Source organism: Tachysurus fulvidraco, chromosome 14 (genome assembly GCF_022655615.1).
Source record: "Tachysurus fulvidraco isolate hzauxx_2018 chromosome 14, HZAU_PFXX_2.0, whole genome shotgun sequence".
Classification (NCBI taxonomy): Eukaryota; Metazoa; Chordata; class Actinopteri; order Siluriformes; family Bagridae; genus Tachysurus; species Tachysurus fulvidraco.
Window position 1 is genome coordinate 8,746,483 of NC_062531.1, and position 19,850 is coordinate 8,766,332.

At 38.7% G+C, this 19,850-nt stretch overlaps 1 protein-coding gene across 3 annotated transcripts; it reads left to right on the forward strand.

The window, feature by feature from the left end:
• The first annotated feature begins 124 nt into the window (after window positions 1-124).
• klhl12 (kelch-like family member 12) lies at window positions 125-13,139 on the forward strand. Of its 3 annotated transcripts, none has more exons than XM_047823143.1 (12): window positions 125-427; window positions 1,755-2,004; window positions 4,541-4,694; window positions 6,197-6,414; window positions 7,260-7,409; window positions 8,009-8,123; window positions 8,565-8,671; window positions 9,533-9,728; window positions 9,812-9,970; window positions 10,761-10,859; window positions 10,946-11,132; window positions 11,854-13,139. In XM_047823143.1, exons 2-12 carry the CDS (start codon window positions 1,822-1,824, stop codon window positions 11,978-11,980), a joined length of 1,695 nt encoding a protein of 564 aa, XP_047679099.1. In that variant the 5' UTR covers window positions 125-427; window positions 1,755-1,821; the 3' UTR covers window positions 11,981-13,139. The 3 variants fall into 3 exon arrangements, with proteins under 3 accessions (XP_047679099.1, XP_047679101.1, XP_047679100.1); XM_047823144.1 differs by lacking the exon at window positions 125-427 and adding an exon at window positions 531-692; XM_047823145.1 differs by lacking the exon at window positions 1,755-2,004.
• The last annotated feature ends 6,711 nt before the right edge of the window (window positions 13,140-19,850 follow it).

The window sequence follows — 19,850 nt, forward strand, 5'->3', positions numbered from 1 at the left end:
CATGTTGCCCTCACAAAGATGACAGTGGAAACTTGCCCTCACAAAGATGGCGGTGAAACCTTAACCTCTCAAAGATGGCGGTAAAAAAAATTGACCTGTCGAATAGGGCGGCGCCGTTCTCACGTCGTTCATCTCGTTACGTAGTGACGTGCAGTGTTTTGGCTGAGGAGAAGTTGCAGCTCGGTTCACTACCACTTGCACCAACTTTTACCCCTTTTACTTGGAATTTTCAGTTCAAAATGTTTAAAGAATTGAAGGAATAATACACACTTAATTACTTTGCTTAAAGGTGTTGTTTTATCTAGCTGGCTCTTTGGACAGAGGATGAGTCGTGCTGGAATATGAAGCTCTATGGGCGGATGGTATAGCGCTAACGCTTAGCTACATTTACACTTGATACGGAGTGTGTCTCTCTCTGCCCTTGCTGGTATGTATAACTGATTTATGTGTGCTGTTTATTCATGTAACGTGACCACAGTAGCTAATAAAGATATACTATTTATTCGTGTTGTAGCCATGGTTACATTAGGCACTTCCGTGGTGGCTAGCAACAGGCTAGTGTGTAGCGGCATGTAGGTTATCGGTAGATAGCTTTAGCTAAGGCTAAGCTGATGTCCAGCAGATACAGGACCTGCTGTGTCCTTAACCGGACTACATCCAGTCTGCACTGGTTATCTGCTAACTCGTAACTGGTAAACGTCCTATAATTGTGTCATTTGCGCCATGGAAACCCCAAGGCCTTTATATAATAACACTGATATTAATGTCATGAGCTTGATATATAACAGTATACCGTTAAATAAAGTATTCTGAGTAACCAGCTAGCTATTTAAGTTCGGACACGACTTGGTGAACGTTCAGTCTAGACAGACAGCTTATTGTTTGTCTTTGTTTATTTTATGTATTGCTAATTTGTTATGTTTTAACTATTTTGTATAATTAAAAATAATTTAAGGTTTAATATAGTTTTGAAAACTACATTTAGGCATTTATATCAGTGACTGTGTTGGTAATTATTATACTATCAGTGGTGTAATTTTCTGGGATGCCCTGCTTTATTATTTTTATTTACCTATTAGGGACCAGAAAGATGAGGTCCACTCAAGGATGAACAGAAATGTTCAGACAAAAATCAGGCCATATGCAACAAAGCCCCTTATGTACTTTATTATTTGTTCATGAGACCTTTCAAACACTGTGTATGTGATTATGCTTCTTGGTTTATACTTCTAGAGGTTCTGTATGGCAGCTGATTTCCGGGACTTCTTGGGGTTATTGTGTGTCAGAAGTTTGTACAAGTCTCTATCGATTTCCTCCCATCTCGCGAAACAGAGCAGTATATGAATTGGCTATGATAAACTGTCCCTGGGTGTGAATGTGTGTGGATGTGTGTATGGTGCCCTGTGATCAACTGGTGACCCATCCAAGGTGTATTCCTGCCTCATACCCAGCATTTCCATGATGGGTTACTTGATCAGTATCAGATTGGATCGGATTGAATTGGACACATTTCCATTCCAATGACTTATTTAATGACGTCAAAATATACAAAACAACGTACATCTTGTATGAAAATGGAAAATTACTTGTCTTAAAACCTGTTTCATCACAGCTCTAATCTCAGGTCTCTGATATTGCTATTATATTGAAAGTAGACATAGTGAAATTAGGGCATCTTACACTGAGCTGTACTCAGAATGCATGTGAGAAAGAATTGACATTTTTCACTGAACCCTTTTATTTTATGGACACAGATTCAAAACATACTTCACCATCCTGCACTGCCTGTGGAAGTGTCGCTCCCCTCCATCGCCTGTTGTCATGGCGCCCAAGGACATCATGACCAATTCACACGCCAAGTCCATCCTGAATGCCATGAACGCCTTGAGGAAGAGCAACACTCTGTGTGACATCACCCTGAGAGTGGAGAACACAGACTTTCCTGCCCACCGCATTGTACTGGCAGCCTGTAGTGATTATTTCTGTGCCATGTTCACTAGTGAGGTAAGCACAAAGGATAGAAAAATCTGACCCTACTTTGTAGTAAAGAACTGGTCTGAAATGACTAGTGTTTTCTATTTAAGGCAATACAAATCTTCCAGACTCATACCTGTTTCACCTCTGCTAACCACTAGGGGTGGTGAGAATCACCTGAATGCTAGTTGTACTCATGGGCTTGCATGCTGAAACCTTGGAGCTGAATCATAGTGATGGATAGTATTTACACTGTATTTGCAAACATCTATCTTTTTTCTTTTTACCTCTTTATGTACACAATAAAGAGTTGTCTGCTTGACAGCTTTTGAATATAGTCAGATAATATGTCATTATCTGACAAAAATCATAGACCACACCCATCTCCAATTTATGGTATTTACTCGTGTTCCCTGTGGAAACCTACAGTAAGCTGGGGCACCCCTGAGAACCCACAGACAGGCTTTAACTGTATTTGCACAGACATTGTTCATAGCTGCATTGTCTTGTTGCATGCACGACAGTTAAAGTCAAAGGGTATAGATGATCATCACAGGTGATTCATCCCCATGTCTTGCAATATCCCTGCACAACAATCTGATCTTCCCTCCGGTCACAGCTGGCAATTTTGGGGTCACCATGGATGAGCAACTGTCCTTTTCCTCGCATGTTGCTAATGTGTTTCTTCTCTAAGGATTTGGCCATTTTTGTCCACACAGGCTGCCCAGGTACTTGTTCGGTCTCTTACCATTTCAATACTGGACAACTGCAGCTCACTGCTGGCAGGTCTACCTGTGAACGCTATTTCATGATGCAAAATGCAGCTGCATGACTTGTTTTCAACCTGCCTGAATTCACACACAACACCCCACTGCTGCGCTCCCTCCACTGGCTTCCGGTAGCTACACGCATCAGATTCAAAACACTGATGCTTTCCTAAAAAGCCAAAAATGGATCAGCGCTCTTACCTCAAAGCTCTTATCGCTCCTTGCACTGCACCTCGCACCCTCAGAGCTACCAGAACTGCTCGACTGGTCCCACTATCTCTCAGGGTAAGAGGTAAGTATACAGCAAGACTCTTTTCTGTTCTGGCACCGAGGTGGTGGAAAAAACTTCCCCTAGATGTCCGAACAGCTGAGTCACTGGCTATCTACAAACTACTGGTGAAGACCTACCTCTTCCTGAAATACTTGAACTAGCACTTTTTCCCTTGATTGTGTTATGTTTAAAAAAAACCTGAACAGAGTTTAAGGTTGGTGGTATCCTAAATCTGTAACCTAGTGAACCAGTGTTAATGTGTTCTCTATAGAGACTTAAAAGCACTTTTTTTAGTCGCTCTGGAAAAGAGCTTCTGTCAAATGCCGTAAATGGAAATACAGAAGATACAGTTTGCTAGCTGTAAATGCACATGCCAAGAAACATCTAGTCGTCAGAAATAAACCAAGATAGAACCACAGTTGCATAATTACGTAGTGTGCTTATCAAAGAATAGGAAACCAGTTTGCTCTGGTTTAACATAAACATGTAAAACATGCGTTTTATGTGACTATTAACGATAGGATAGACAAATAACCTGCTAATGCCTGGACTAACATTTTTCAATAAATTTTTTCCTTTTTTTTTTTTTAATATCTTACTTTTTCAGACTTATTTATTTGCTCAAAGTAAGTCTCTTTGTTGCTGAAGTAATTTGAGTAATATGAAGTAATTGAGGAAAATGTGTATTATTAGTAGCAGCACAGTAGGGCAGGGCTTTAAAATCTGCTTATATTTTTCTTAAAGGTGGACCTTCTCAAAGAAAAATTTATTTATTTAAAATATATTTCCCAAAAAACTATCCACTATAACCTGTTTATCAGTGTAATAGGCGACACAAATGTTTAAAAAAAATTAATGTTTTATTTTCATAACATGAGCAGTGATGTACTCGGCTTTGAAATGCAGATGTTTGTGTGTGTGTGCATGCGTGTGTGCATGAGTGTAATCTAAGTGTATCAGCTTGGTTTGGAGTTTGTCGTTCCACTTATTCCCCTGAGATTTGCTAATGATTATAATGTTTAATTTTAACAGTTTATTGTTATTGTAACATTTTAACAGTTTATTGTTAGATTTTATGTTGTGAAACGAGCCAAAATACAAGTGCGCTCCTGTTCTCACTCCATATATATCCTGTTGTCATGTTATATCCATGATAAACAGTCATCTCCTCATTAGTCTCTCTTTCACTGTCTTACTTTCTTTTCCTTGAAAAACGCAGCCTATCATTTTACGGCATTGACAGACGTCTTTATCCAGAGTGATATAACTAATTTATCTCATTTATAAAAGTAACTAGGTGAGTGTTTAAGGGCCTTGCTCAAGTCCCCAGTAGTGTCAGCTTAGTGGTCCTGGGATTTGAACTCACAACCTTCAGAGCAGCAGTCCCACATCTTAACCATTGTTATATGCCATTGTACAAAAATGGTTCACATTTTCCAACATATCAGATTGGGGAGTTCATCTCGGCTATATAAGTATCTAAAGTACTGAATTTGAACAATTGTCCTCTATTCTTTTTTACATCTAGCTGGCAGAGAAGGGGAAGTCCTTTGTGGATATTCAGGGTCTCACAGCCTCCACCATGGAGATCCTTTTGGACTTTGTTTACACAGAGACAGTGTTGGTTACTGTAGAGAATGTACAGGAGCTGCTTCCCGCTGCCTGCCTGCTCCAACTCAAAGGTAAACACTCACAAAATGGCTTCCTGAGGTCATTATTTTATAGCTATCTAAACAAGCTGTGAGGGAATTGTCAACATTAGACATGATATAGACAGGTTAATTTCCCCCCACATGACTCTGCAGCATCATGTAGTTTGTACTGTCACCCTGTCTGTTTTTTTTTTTTTATTTTTTTTTTTTAAGTATCTGGGCATAGGTGAAAAAAAGTTAAAAGTAGAAATAGCCGTTATATACATTCAAATCTATACTGGGCTACTACCTTGTGTAAAGGTTGTTTGAAACCTGAAACCTTTTCTCTGTGTTTTATTCAAGTGTGTTTCTTTTTCCCATTCTCACCATAAATCTCAAAGTATATCTCGCAGCCATTCTTTATGCACTAAACTCATACTTTAATAAGGCTCTTATTCATTGATGTAATTCTTTACTCAGTCATCATGTGGCATCAGCTCAGTGCATACACTCAGACAGATGCATAGCAAAAGATTTTAGCAAGACTTCTTACACAAAAAAGCATTCTTCCAAGAAAAACATCTTGCATGCACAACATGCCAAACCTTGAGGCAGATGAGCTACAAAAGCATCAGTCCACATCCAGGTTTCCGCCAGGAACAACCCGAGGCTACAGTGGGCACAGGCTAATTGAAACTGGACAGTTGAAGATTGGAAAAAACAGCTCAGTGAGCTTATATTTGATGTTTATGACTGTATATGCAGTGACTAAATTGTGTATTAATCTAAACTGGGATCTTAAGGGGAAAATGGCAGCCACATGGTGCTCAGCTGCTAGCTGGAGGTGATCTGTTTGTACAGAATTCTTTGTTCAGAAGCACAGTGGGCTCTGCATGATGGAGATGAGCACAAGTCTGTAATTTTGAGCAAACAACAGGAAATGATCCACTGCAAGCTATCGTTACTGTTTAACCGCTCTCCATTTCTACAAGTAGAAATTGTGAAATGTTTGCCTTGCACATGGAATTATGTTAGTTCAGTGCAGGTTAGGTGGTACACAGTCTCACTTTGAACATCACAGGTATAAAATTTAATGGTTGCTACAAGCACAAAGAATCAGCGATTAGTTATTTGCATTTGGTAAGTTTAAGCGCATGTGGCAGCTTACTTGGGTAAATTGTGCACACAGTGAATAATGCATTTGTTTAAATTGTTATACTGTCAGCCTGGGTACATAATGTGGGCTCTGATTTTCCTTGGGTTTCCTTGCCATGTCTAGAATAGGGCTTTCGGGCATACTCATGGGTTATTTGTAGGTAAGTACTTATGCCTAGCAGAAATTGAATACTATGGATGAATTAGTAAACCCTTGTATAATGAAAGTCTATCCAAGAATGAAGCATATCTTTCTTTCTTGTTTACATTTTCTTGATTTTCTTGTTTTGTTGTTTTTTGTTTTTTTTTCTTTTTTTGTTTTTTTTTGTTCCTTTCTTTTCTTCATCTGTGTTCTTTTTTTTTAAAAAACCTTATTATTTTTTTTCTTTCTCCTCCAGGTGTGAAGAGGGCTTGCTGTGATTTTCTCAACAGTCAGCTAGACCCATCCAACTGTCTGGGCATCCGAGATTTTGCAGACACACATAACTGCGTTGATCTGATGCAGGCAGCAGATCTTTTTTCCCAGAAGCACTTTTCTGAGGTGGTGCAACATGAAGAGTTCATGCTCCTCAGTCAGAGTGAAGTGGAAAAGCTCGTCAAATGTGATGAAATTCAGGTAGACCATACACAGTGTGAGCATGGATATTTCAAAAAGCTTTGCAGTCCATACGTACAAATGGTGTAGTAATGTTATTCATATATGAGAAGACTTTACCATTGGATTACCAATGACAAGTTATTGCTGAGCCGTTACAAACTCATGAATACAACCACTGCACTGTTTAAAAACAGGACATCATTTGTTAAACCTTTGTTGTTGCTTGTGTTGTTGGGGGAAATAAAAACCCTTCCTGCTTACTGGCCCTTTGTTAAATTTATATAAATGCATATCCAAGTAGACTTCAGTACAACAGATCCAAGAAGAGGCTTCAGCTTTCAGTCAAGTAATCATGGTGAATACCTGTGTTTGGGGATAGTGGAATCGTTTGTACATCAGAAGTCTGGACATGACTGATGATGGCAAATTATAGAAATAGTTTGATGTATGAAGTGTTTGATGCATGAAATTTACATTGTAGTCGATGATGTTCATCATCTATTTGACAACAGTTACTTAAGATGGTTGATTCATCATATGAGCTGGTATATTCTTGCTTCTTTACAAACCACACTCACACACACATGTAGCCAGTATAACAGTCTGAGGTGGTTCACAAGTTTGAATCTGTCTGTGTAAAAAAAAAAATTTGGGCGTGAAATTCAAGTGTGAATTTTTGTAAATATACTTCGTACATCCTTGTGTTCCTCAACCTGTTTTTCTTCTTTATCTAGTATTCACATTTGACTGATACTTTCTTCCTTCAAATACTGTTCTCCTCCTATCTGATAAAAGGATAATTAGATAAGATTTATAGTCTTTATCCTTACTCAAACATGTTTGTGTGTGTGTATGTGTCTTAGGTGGACTCTGAGGAGCCAGTGTTTGAAGCAGTGTTAAATTGGGTAAAACACAACAGGAAAGAACGAGAGCCATACCTGGCGGACATGCTAGAATACGTGCGCTTGCCTCTGCTCACACCACGCTACATCACTGACGTTATTGACTCTGAGGTCAGCTTCACTGCCATGTTTTAATCATCTTGACTAGTTCTTGCTATCTTTTATTATTCCTCACACGTAGTGAACCTCTTAGCCAGTGGTCCCTGGGGAGAGACCTTAAATAATATACATTCTTAAGTGAATATCAATAGTAAAAATTCTTAAAGGCTAGGTGTACAGTGGTTAGTGGTTGGAAAAGTTTGATCTCACCTCCCAGTGACCTGATGACTGTAAGTTCTGACAAATTTCTAATTTTTTAAATAAATAATTTAATCAAGTTTAAATAGAAAATGACATTTTGTGAATAAGGCTTTAGTAAGGTCAATGTTTAGCTGGTATGTACAGAAATGCTAAAGAATAGCACATGCTGTCACCAATTAAAATGTTTTGTTTTTTTTAGCAACACATTCACAAGAATGTTTTATTAAAAACTGCATATTAGTTAGCAAAATTACTGTTATATTCCACTAGCTTTGCAAATAGCAAACCAATATACCTTGAGGATTCTAGCATATCCTGCAATGAGAGTGTGTGTGTGTGTCTCTCTCTCTCTCTCTCTCTCTCTCTCTCTCTCTCTCTCTCTCTCTCTCTCTCTCTCTCTCTCTCTCTAGCCTCTTATTCGTTGTAGCCTATCCTGTCGAGACCTTGTGGATGAAGCCAAGAAATTTCACCTGAGGCCTGAGTTACGCAGTGAAATGCAGGGGCCTCGAACGCAACCCAGACTAGGTCTGTATCTACACACAGTTCTGCATTACTCATTAAAGCAGAGGTAAACTTGTATATGAACTGTTTGGCCAAAAACGTATGTGGACCTTCACCAAACTGCTGCAACAAAATTATATAGAATGTTTAGGTATGCTGAAACATTTACCTTTACTAGAGCTGCTGGGCCTGGCTCAAGCATGCTTCTGCATTCCAGTGCACCGTGCACAAAACAAGGTCCGTAAAGACATGGTTTTCAAACTTTGGTGTAGAACATCTTGAATGAAATGCACAGAGCCGTGAGCCCATACAGTGATGGCACATGTGGGTATGATGGTTAGGTGTCTACCTACTCTTGGCCATACAGTGTATTTTTTTCCTTTGTGCAAGAAAAAATTAATAGAAAAAGAAGCATAAGCAATGACAAATCTTTTCCTGAAACTAAGTGAAATTAATTGGTTTCAGGTGCCAAAGAAGTGCTGTTGGTGATTGGTGGGTTTGGCAGTCAGCAGTCACCCATTGACGTTGTGGAGAAATATGATCCCAAAACCCAAGAGTGGAGTTTTCTTCCTGTGAGTGATTAGTTAGAACTGTTTATATCCGTTGCAGGACACAGTGTTTCATTAATTAATATTCATTCATTCATTTATATGTTTGTTTGTTTGTTTGTTTATGTTAATAATTGTAGCCTGTCACAACCAGAGCCCATTTGGTTCCAGGGTTTTTGATGCAGTGGATATTCAAAACATGCCAAGATATTTAAATGTGTAGCTAAAGCATTACAGGTGTCATAAAACCATAGGCTGGTTTTAAAACATTCCATACTTTGTGTCTCACATGTGAATTGCATGCCAGAGGGTGGAGCTGTCGTCATTCCATCCTCTATTATCTTTACATTGCTCTGTGTGCTGTATTTCCTGTGTTTCTGGAAGTTAAAGGTCTTTGGAAGGAGGAGGTTAAAAAAAGGAGGAAAAAAATCAAAGAATCCTTCTACATTATTTTTCGACATTGTGGAAAGTTTAGATCAAAATAAACATTAAATGATATGAAATGGGCTGCACTCAAGATTGGAAACATATTTTATAGCTTTTGTATTATTGGAAAAGTGACAGTCCAATGAATAAAGAGTACCTCTTTGACTACAGTTCATTTTTATCTCAAGTACACAGGATCAAAAAGACTATTGTGCTATACTCATAATCCAATTTTTAAAACATTAGACCCCAATCTTTCTGAAGGTTTCTATGTAGCAAAGGAAAATGTGTTCTTATGTTGGATGTTTGTTTCTCTAATAACAAAATGTTCAGGAGTTATTAAGAAATCATTCTTAAGCCATGCTTTATTTATCTTATGCTATGGAACTTCCAAAGTATCAATCAGTATATCCTTGCATGATTGTTTGTGATTCTAAATATCTTCCCTAAATATTCCAGAACATTGCACGAAAACGCCGTTATGTTGCGACTGTTGCCCTCAATGACCGTGTGTATGTGATTGGAGGCTATGATGGTCGATCACGTCTCAGTTCAGTTGAGTGTTTGGACTACACAGCAGATGAAGATGGAGTTTGGTACACCGTTGCCACAATGAACGTTCGACGAGGCCTGGCAGGAGCAACTACACTAGGAGGTGCAGTAGTCTTTTATCTGTTTAAAAAAAACTTTTTTTAGCTAATAAGTTGCATAACTTCAGAGTCCATGTTTCCTTTACAGATATGATTTATGTGGCTGGGGGGTTTGATGGCAGTCGGCGGCACACCAGCATGGAGAGATACGACCCGAACATTGATCAGTGGAGTATGCTGGGGGATATGCAGACAGCCAGAGAAGGAGCTGGGCTTGTAGTGGCCAGTGGACTCATCTACTGCTTGGGTATGTTGAGTGTTCACAGTGGAGAAGTTCAATCTAGTAAGAATATTTTTGATTATTGGGCATAGACACAAAATACAAAAGTGGTATGTGTTTATTGTTACGACCGTCTAGGGGTCAGTCACAACAGAAAGGGCAAATGAAAGTCTTAATTCAGAGATATTACAACTCACAATCTTTTATTCACTAGTTGGCAATGGTTTTAAGCTTCAGGGGAGGACAAGGCAAAATTAATAAACAGAACAAAATACCTCTCTCCTTACTAAACCAAAATGAAAGAAAATAAAATACAATTTTAATTACCTAACTCCCTCTCAAAAAAACAATATAATAAAGGTATTCAAAATAACTGTCCGTAAGCGTAGTCAATATCAGGCATGGGTCAAGCACAAACAAATCTATCAATTAAAAGAATAAACAAAACAAAACTCGCAGGCTCAACGCACTCTGAACACAAACTTACAATCTTTCTCTCTCTGACGTGACAATCAACAATAAATGAAATAAATTAACATTTAGAGGATATAGCAAACGAATGAGCAATGTTAAAGCACAACGCAAACAAAGTAATCACGATGGCTTGAAAAGGCAAAAGGCCTCAATCATGGATCCAGGCAGTCCTTTATCGAGCCTTCATCATATTAACTCCGGGAACCGCCATCCTGAAAACAAATGTCAAGTACAAGAGAAGACACCAGAGGGCAGCACAAAAATAAAACAAATTAATTAATAAATTAATTTTATTTTAAAAAAATTATTAAAAAATAAATTATTTTTTTTTATTTGACAACAGGTGGTTATGATGGATTGAACATCCTTAATTCTGTGGAACGCTATGACCCACACACTGGCCACTGGACCAGTGTGACTCCCATGGCCAACAAACGTTCAGGTTAGCTTTTAGTTCTTAGTTCATTTTATTTGCTTCATTATAGAAAATGTTTTTCATTTTTGTATTGCTTGTATTTTGTGTTGCAGGGGCAGGGGTGGCTCTGCTAAATGACCACATTTATGTAGTTGGAGGGTTTGATGGCACAGCTCATCTGTCTTCTGTAGAGGTTTATAATATCCGGACAGACTATTGGACTACTGTGGCCCCCATGACTACTCCACGCTGCTATGTTGGAGCCACTGTCCTTAGGGGACGACTGTATGCCATTGCAGGGTTTGTTGATTAGTTTGTTTTATGCCCACCAGGCTCAATTTCTGAATGTGTAGGATTTAATACATAGTAGCGTTCTTGTAGACAAACACTGAGGCTACTACAGTTTAAATTGCAGGGTTTTATTAATGCACTCTTTGTAATGTTATCATCTGTATAAGTCATAGCTAATTGGCACATGCTCTATATAATCTCTTTATGTACAGTCAAGCCCGAAATTATTCATACCCCTCAGTGAGCTCCTTTGTCTTAGCCATGACTCTCCACAAACCAACAGCAGAGAGCTTCTGTTTTTCACCTTTTGAGTTGAATAAACAGCTGTTCCCAATGAATCAGGGTAATTAGGATGCTTTAAAACAGCTTGGACTGTTTGGAATAGTATAGATATTTGGATTTTCCCATTGACTGTGACAGTTTGCAAAGGGTATGAATAATTTTGGACATGCCACTTTTTGTTCAAATGTAAATAAAAGATGAGTAATAATTTTTTTCCACAATGATGCTTCTTGTACATTTGTCTTTTTATCTTCTATGAGACGCCTGTGTCTTTTCTAATCTAGAAAAAACTTGCTGGTTGAATAAAAGTAACTAAGTCAGAATTTGCCAGGGGTATGAATAATTTCGGGGTTTGACTGTATATTCTTTCACTTCATGCTTTTCTTATAGTACAAGTGCAGACTAACTAAACGTCTTGCTTTCTCTTTTTTTTGTAACCCATTGACAGATATGATGGCAACTCCCTGCTCAGCAGTATCGAGTGTTACGATCCTGTACTAGACAGTTGGGAGGTAGTGACTTCCATGGCTACGCAACGCTGTGATGCAGGGGTTTGTGTGCTCAGAGAGAAATAAGCATATGGCTGCCAGAAACAGCTGATGCCTATAACTGGCCTAATAAGTTGCCATGACTATGTGCCACGTGTAATTAGCATGGAAGAGGATGCAACCTGGAAACTCAGATAACGTTAACGCCTGTTTCGTTATTACTGCATAATTTTAACTTCAGACCTTGGTTGTGTTGCCATGTTTGTGATGGGCGCACACTGTTGTCTGCCAAAATGTCTGTACTCTCCATCCATTACCCTGTGATTTTGTGGTGTCTGAGGTTATTTGAGGTTCATATGGATGAAGTTTAAAAAAGTGCAATATTTTAAACTACTGATGTGTTAAAGACTAAAAATGCAGAAGAACACAATGTGTGCTTCAGTGGCTGCTGTTTTTATACCTTATTGCCCTTATTTGTGGGCAAATATTTCAACACATCACACCACAAGTCTTCTGGCTTTCCTACATAAGAATATGATGTAACATTGAAAAAATGGACATATAAAGGAAGACCACTGCTTCTGGCTGGAAATGAACAATGTACAAGGTTTCTGTGTTGGCACTAATATGTCTTCACTGTCCTTTCCTTCTTTATTTGTTCTCCCAGCCTATATAAAGAGAAGTAATAACCCCACTCCTTGCCTCACATTTAAAGGTACAGTAAGTAGAAAGAAAGAAATGTAAAGGAAAAGGTGTGATCTTTTTTTTCAAACGAGGAAGTTTCCAGCCTTAGCCACAGTTACGTTACCAGCTTTGTTGCTAGCTAAGATGCTAGCAGTGAATAAGAAATCTTTTTTTTTTCTTTTTCTTTTTTTTGGGGGGGGGGGGGTGTTACTTGGTGTACATCATTGGGATTGAGATACCGTGAACATCACGATCATGTATGTACTGTGTATTAAGCTTTTTCTGTTTAAGTGCTTTCAAACGTGAATCTGAATGAATGTATGAATTTACATAAATGTTCGTTAAACGATCTTGAATATTTGTTAATTATTTGTATTATAAACATATATGCTCATTTTTTTTGAGTGGCCAACGACATTTGCTGTTGTGTAATGTTTTGCAATATGTATGGTGCCAGGACTGACCTAATTGTAAGTTGAATAGTTTACCACCAAGTGTAATAAAATATGTACATCACTGGTCTCATTAAAGTCCCAATGGATTTGCACGAGAGCCATGATCAGATTTTGTTGTATTTCCTATGTTGATTGTGTGTTAAAGTCTTTGACTAAGCAAACTAAAAGTGAAGAAAACTAAAGGTTTAAAGAGTTTTTTTTCTACTCTGAAAGAATTGTAGACTTTACCAAATGAATTTTTAAAAAATGTTTACATAAAGTTTATTAATTGTTTAACAGCTTCTTGAGACAATTACATGTGAGCTTAAAGCCAGGGTCGCCGATTTTTGAGAAATGCTTCAGAAAACTGAGTCGGGCCGAATAATAAACAAAAATCAAAATAAAAATCAAAACGTGTAGCCAATGAGCAAAAGGGGGCGGGGTTTGCCAATATGCGGCGGAGAGAGTGTTCAGTGCGCATGTGTGACATTAGCAGAAAGCGGTTTTCACATTGAAAAGGAGGATAAAAACAAACAAGTGAAGAAAGGCTTACGATAAGGCAAGAAATAGGACCCGTGTTAATATAGGATCAGCTTTCCAGCGCTGGAGAGAACTGAAGGAGCAGGACGTTGGCCGCATATTCACAGATTGGAGTTTCCCGAGTCAATAAGTCCTGAGCTAAACGCTGTTACTACACAAATAACACCTCTTTTCTATCGTAGTAATGTACAGATACAGATACTGCGTTTTGCTAGTAACAGCGTTAAGCTCAGGAGTTATTGACTCGGAAAACTCCAATCTGTGAATACGTGGCCAAATTTACTTAAGACGCCGAGGCACTTTTTTCCTTCTCGATAGGTGAGCAACGTTGGTTTTGCTTAGTTACACAGAACTAATATATGCCGTCCTTTGCATGATTATGCTTGTGTGTCATTTTTGATTGTTTATCTGCAATCGTATTGTTCTTCCCTTCAGCTATGATAGACACATTTCTTTCCATTAGTTGCCTGGGTTACGTATGTATGTGTGGGCGGAGCTATCAATACGGGGTGGGACCCATTTGGGTTACTGGTGTGTTTGTTTTGATGATTTCAAATGTCAACATTGGCTTTCAAAAATCGGAGACCCTGTCTTTAAAGCAGCCTTTATTCACTTTTACTGCATATCCAACCTGCAGGAGTTCCGTTACGGCCTGTTAGGAGGCTATACGGATGACTCCCTCCTCTAAACAGCTCCATCCGTCTCTCCACTTGCTTTGCACTCATGACTTCAGCACAGAAGTCATGAGCATTTTGAACATTTTCGGATCAGTTTGGATAGAGCTATTGTACTTCACTGCCTACCCTGCACTCACTGATAAAAAACTGTTATAATCTGTTAAACTGTTAAAGAAACTGTTATAGATATAATCTATTAAAAGGTTTATACAATCATCAATGTTTTATTGTTATAATACTTGAAGGCATATTAAGCAAATCTTACAACCAAACAATACTCCAGCAGTTTTCAACCTGATCTCTATTGACTAGTTTCTGTAGTGTGTATGGTTACTACAGGTATGGTCTGCGAACAAGTTTCCCAATTTCCAATTTCCCCACACACACATTATCCAAATTAGTGAATTGGAGCGATCATAAAAGAGGGGTGGTGTCAGATCATTTAAAACTTGTTACCTTCACCTGCTCCAATTTCATTTACTAAGTCATAACCTGCATTTTCAGACTCCATTAACGTTACATGTTTTGTTAATTGGCTACTTTTAGTTTCCAAGACATTTCCTCTACCTAATAAGATATTAATAAAACACAAATCAATCATTTTTGGTCCATTTTAGTTTTACAAGAATGCTACTATGAATTAAACCCATTGACAGATATGATGGCAACTCCCTGCTCAGCAGTATTGAGTGTTACGATCCTGTAGTCAGACATCCCAACCTGCAGAAAGTATTTTCAGGGAGGTATTCCGAAGCCTCAACCCAAATAACAGAAAGGAGGAGAAGCAGTGGTGTAGTCTAGTTTTTTGTAGTGAGTATACTGTGCCCCCCCCCCCATACGCATCCATCCTAGAGCGACACCTAGGCACCACCACACTCACTAATGCATAAAATATGCATCTACGTGTAATTTAGAGCATTATTAAAGACTGCTTATGTGTTAAAAACATTCAAATTTATTATAAGCAACAAAAGACAGTCAGCTGATAAAACCTGTGCTCCAGGTCCCATATTCATATAACATTTAAGGCTTAATGTAGCTCTTAAAGGTGTAGTTCACCCAAAAATGAAAATTATTTCCTCACCCTCAATTTGTTCCAAAACTGTGAGTTTCTTTCTTCTGTTTAACACAAAACATATTTTGAAAAATGAAAATTTTAATTTTTGGGTGAACTATACCTTTTTAAGAGCTACATTTCGCCTTAAATGTTATATGAATATGGGACCGGAGCACAGGTTTTATAAGCTGTCAATTTTCAATGTACATTTAAGAGTGAACAACAAACATTTGTTCAGTTCTATCACCAACACTCTTTCACTGCAGAATATTATGAACTGAATGAACTGGTAGTTTACAAAGCTTTCCAAATACATTTGTACTCGGGTTGTGGGTGAAATGTCACCCGAAGCTGCTGTAGCTTTAGCCGCAGGCTTCCGAAAACGCAAAGAGTGTAGTTTGAGTCTGCTTTCATTTCATATCTTTTACATTAGTTAGTTAATTTCAAATTTGCTCCAAAAAACACCGGCAAGCAACTAATTTTCCTCCTTGGTAGGTGAGAGATCAGATCACAGGCCACGGAAGTCCCAATGGTCCAAAAACGTTAGTGATTAGTGAACCACAGTCTGTGTTCGCAACACGGGGTGAATTTATGAATGGAAATTCTGTCACAAAACGATATAGTTACGTATCATCACGCTTTTTAAGTGGGTATACGGAAATCCTTGGCCTTTCCTAGTGGGTATACGGCGTATACCTGCGTATCAAGTAGACTACACCACTGAGGACAAGGATATGATATTTCACCAAAGAACATGACTTTACTTGTATACCAAATTATTGCTAATAATAGTAAACCGGTGTTAACTAATGAACCTTATTGTAAAGTGTTACCCAATTATTTGTTAATTATGTTAAAATATGTAAATCACTTTTACTATTTATATAAGCTGCTTATACTATTTATGTAAACCGCTTTTATTTATATTCCATTGCAACTTTAAACAGGTCTAAGGAGTTTGATGTTTTCGATGTTTTTCGATGTTTTCGGAGTTTTTGATGTTAGCCTTGGCAACTAGCCGGCCTAAAAAAATACGTGTTGAAGTCACGTTAACATGTCTTTTACAATAATTTAACCCGCCATGGACAATGCTGAAATCACTGTTGCAAACTGTACAGCATGCAAGATTGTCATTATGTTTAACGCTTGTAAGACAGGGGTACACTTTCATGTAGTCTGGTGTAAAATTTGTCTTATACTGTGGTTTTTTGGGGCTCTCTCCCTCTGCCATGGGCCATGATGGCACTCCTGTTTCTAGATACACTGATTAATTCGGGAGAAGAGATAAAAGCCCGTCCACACTGACAATTGATTGGTTGACTTACCGAAACAGGCCAATCAGGATGCTCTCTGTTTTACGTGCGCTTAATAAGGCACGCTCGCACACTTGCACACACACGCAAGGTCTCTCGCTCCCCCTCCCTCTCTGCCGTGTGCGCGCTGCAAGGTTTGGAGCACAGTCTCTGTCTCGCATGCGTGCTCTTGCTTGCTCGCTCTAGATTCCGGTAGATTTTAACTAATTGAACTAATTTAACTAATTCTAACTTCCGGGACACTTGGGGTGTCTGCTGTACTAGACAGTTGGGATTTAGTGACCTCCATGGCTACACAACGCTGTGGTGCAGGGGTTTGTGTCCTTGCTGCCAGATCTTTGTTTGCTGAATAAAAAGCTGATTAAAATTAAAAGTGAAGAAAGCTAAAAGTTTAAAGAGTTTTTTCTACTGTGAAAGAATTGTTGACTTTACCAAATTAATTTAAAGTTTGTTTTCGAAAATATCAGAAATAAAATAGGTGATGCTCAACATACGAGAGCAACTAGTGACACAATCTCACCTAAGGCTTTACACAGCTTTACAAGTACAGGACAGGAAGAGTTAGATAAACTTATTACTACAGCTAAATCAACAACATGTTCACTAGACCCCATCCCAACTAAACTACTGAAAGAAGTGTTACATAAAGCTGGTGAGCCTCTTCTTAATATCATTAACTCCTCATTATCTTTAGGTTACGTCCCAAAGACTTTTAAGTTGGCAGTTATTAGGCCACTCATCAAAAAACCTAACTTAGATCCTAATGAACTATCAAATTACAGACCTATCACACACCTTCCTTTTATGTCTAAAATACTTGAAAAGGTTGTGTCTGTTCAACTGAGCTCCTTCTTACAGGAGAGCAACATCCTTGAAGAGTTTCAGTCAGGTTTCAGGCCCCATCATAGCACAGAAACTGCACTTGTTACAAACGACTTGTTCTTAGCTTCAGACCAAGACTGTATGTCACTATTAGTTCTACTTGACCTTAGTGTTGCATTTGACACTATAGACCACAACATTCTTCTAGATCGCTTACAAAATTACACAGATATTCATGGACAGGCTTTGAGCTGGTTTAGATCCTACCTGTCAGAGCGATACCATTTTGTAGAATTAAATGGTGAATCCTCCAGTTTATTACCAGTTAATTATGGGGTCCCTCAAGGATCAGTTCTCGGACCTCTGCTTTTCTCTATATACATGCTTCCATTAGGGAACTTCATTAGAAGACATGGGATTAGTTTCCATTGTTATGCTGATGACACACAGTTATATATCTCATCAAAACCAGATGAAATAGCCACAGTGTCCAAATTAACTCAATGCCTTAGAGAGATAAAAGACTGGATGAGCTGCAACTTTCTATTGTTAAACTCCGATAAGACAGAAATACTACTTATAGGTCCAAAAACCAGTGCACAGAAACTCTCACAAATTAACTCCCATTTAGAGGGATGTACTGTTACTAGTAGCTCGACAGTGAAAGACCTCGGTGTTATATTAGACAGCAACTTGTCTTTTAAAAATCATATCGCCCATACTACCAAAACAGCCTTCTTCCACCTTAGAAATATTGCCAAGCTGAGAAACATCCTGTCTGTCTCTGATGCTGAGAAGCTAGTTCATGCATTCATGACCTCTAGACTGGACTATTGTAATGCATTACTAGGTGGTTGTCCTGTTTCTTTAATAAATAGGTTACAGTTAGTCCAAAATGCAGCTGCCAGAGTTCTCACTAGGACAAGAAAGTATGACCATATAACCCTAATTTTATCATCTCTACACTGGCTACCTGTTAAGTTTAGAATTGACTACAAACTGCTGCTACTTACATACAAGGCTCTTAATGGTTTAGCTCCCATGTATCTAACTAGTCTTCTAACACGTTACAATCCTTCACGCTCTCTGAGATCACAAAACTCAGGACTTTTGGTAGTTCCCAGAATATCTAAGTCTACTAAAGGTGGTAGAGCGTTTTCGTATTTAGCTCCCAAACTTTGGAATTGTCTTCCTGATAGTGTTCGGGGCTCAGACACACTTTCCCAGTTTAAATGTAGATTAAAAACTTTTCTTTAGTCAGGCGTACACATAATACATCCTATAGTATCATGCGCTAGTACATCAGACCGGCACATTTTTATGAACAGCAGATATGTTAATCCCTTTCCACTGCGTCTCTCTTTGTACCCATCCCGAGGCATCCAGACACTGTACCAGCTCCCAACGTCCTTGGTGGGACGAAGCCTTTGGACATCCACTGAGCCGAGGCCGACTAAGAATCCTGAGACATCTCCAGTTAGACTCTGTGATACTAAGGAGATCCGAAGTCCATGATCCTTACACCAATACAACATTTAAATGACTGTATATTACAATCACACCCCCAGTGTCACCCATATGAGGATGGGTTCCCCCTTGGGTCCGGTTCCTCTCAAGGTTTCTTCCTTTACCAATTTAAGGGAGTTTTTCCATGCCACTGCTGCCTGAGTCACCTCAGACTTGCTCATAGGGGAATAAATACATAATAATCTAGAATTTTTATTCTGTAATTTTTTATTTATTTTATTATTCGTTATTTCCTTTATCATTAATTATGTTTACCTTCTGCTCTATGTTTATGTTCTGTAAAGCTGCTTTGAGACAATGTCTATTGTAAAAAGCGCTATACAAATAGACTTGAGTTGAATTGAATTGAGTTTTAAAACTGTATGCATTTTGCAAAGGTTGATTAGCCTCAGAGTCGATGGTGATGAAGAGCCAGGGCCATGGCCTGAATGATACACTCACCGGCCACTTTATTAGGTACACCTGTCGCACTGCACGTTAACGCACATTTCTAATCAGCCAATCACATGGCAGCAACTCAATGCATGTAGACATGGTCAAGACGATCTGCTGCAGTTCAAACTGAGCGTCAGAATGGGGAAGAAAGGTGATTTTAGTGACTTTGAACATGGCATGGTTGTTGGTGATAGAGCTGATAGAAAGGCAACAGTAACTCAAATAACCACTCGTTACAACCGAGATATGCAGAAGAGCATCTCTGAACGCACAACACGTCGAACCTTGCGGCGGATGGGCTACAGCAGCAGAAGACCACCCCGGGTGCCACTCCTGACAGCTACGATCAGGAAACTGAGGCTACTATTCGCACATGCTCACCAAAATTGGACAATAGAAGATTGGAAAAATATTACCTGGTCTGATGAGTCTCGATTTCTGCTGCGACATTCGGATGATAGGGTCAGA

Excerpts from the sequence above, each read along its gene's own strand:
- klhl12 (XM_047823143.1), top strand. The coding sequence starts at position 1,822 with ATGGCGCCCAAGGACATCATGACCAATTCACACGCCAAGTCCATCCTG. Across the intron at positions 6,415-7,259 it reads TCAAATGTGATGAAATTCAG|GTGGACTCTGAGGAGCCAGT; the intron begins GTAGACCATACA and ends TATGTGTCTTAG. Across the intron at positions 10,860-10,945 it reads CATGGCCAACAAACGTTCAG|GGGCAGGGGTGGCTCTGCTA; the intron begins GTTAGCTTTTAG and ends TTTGTGTTGCAG.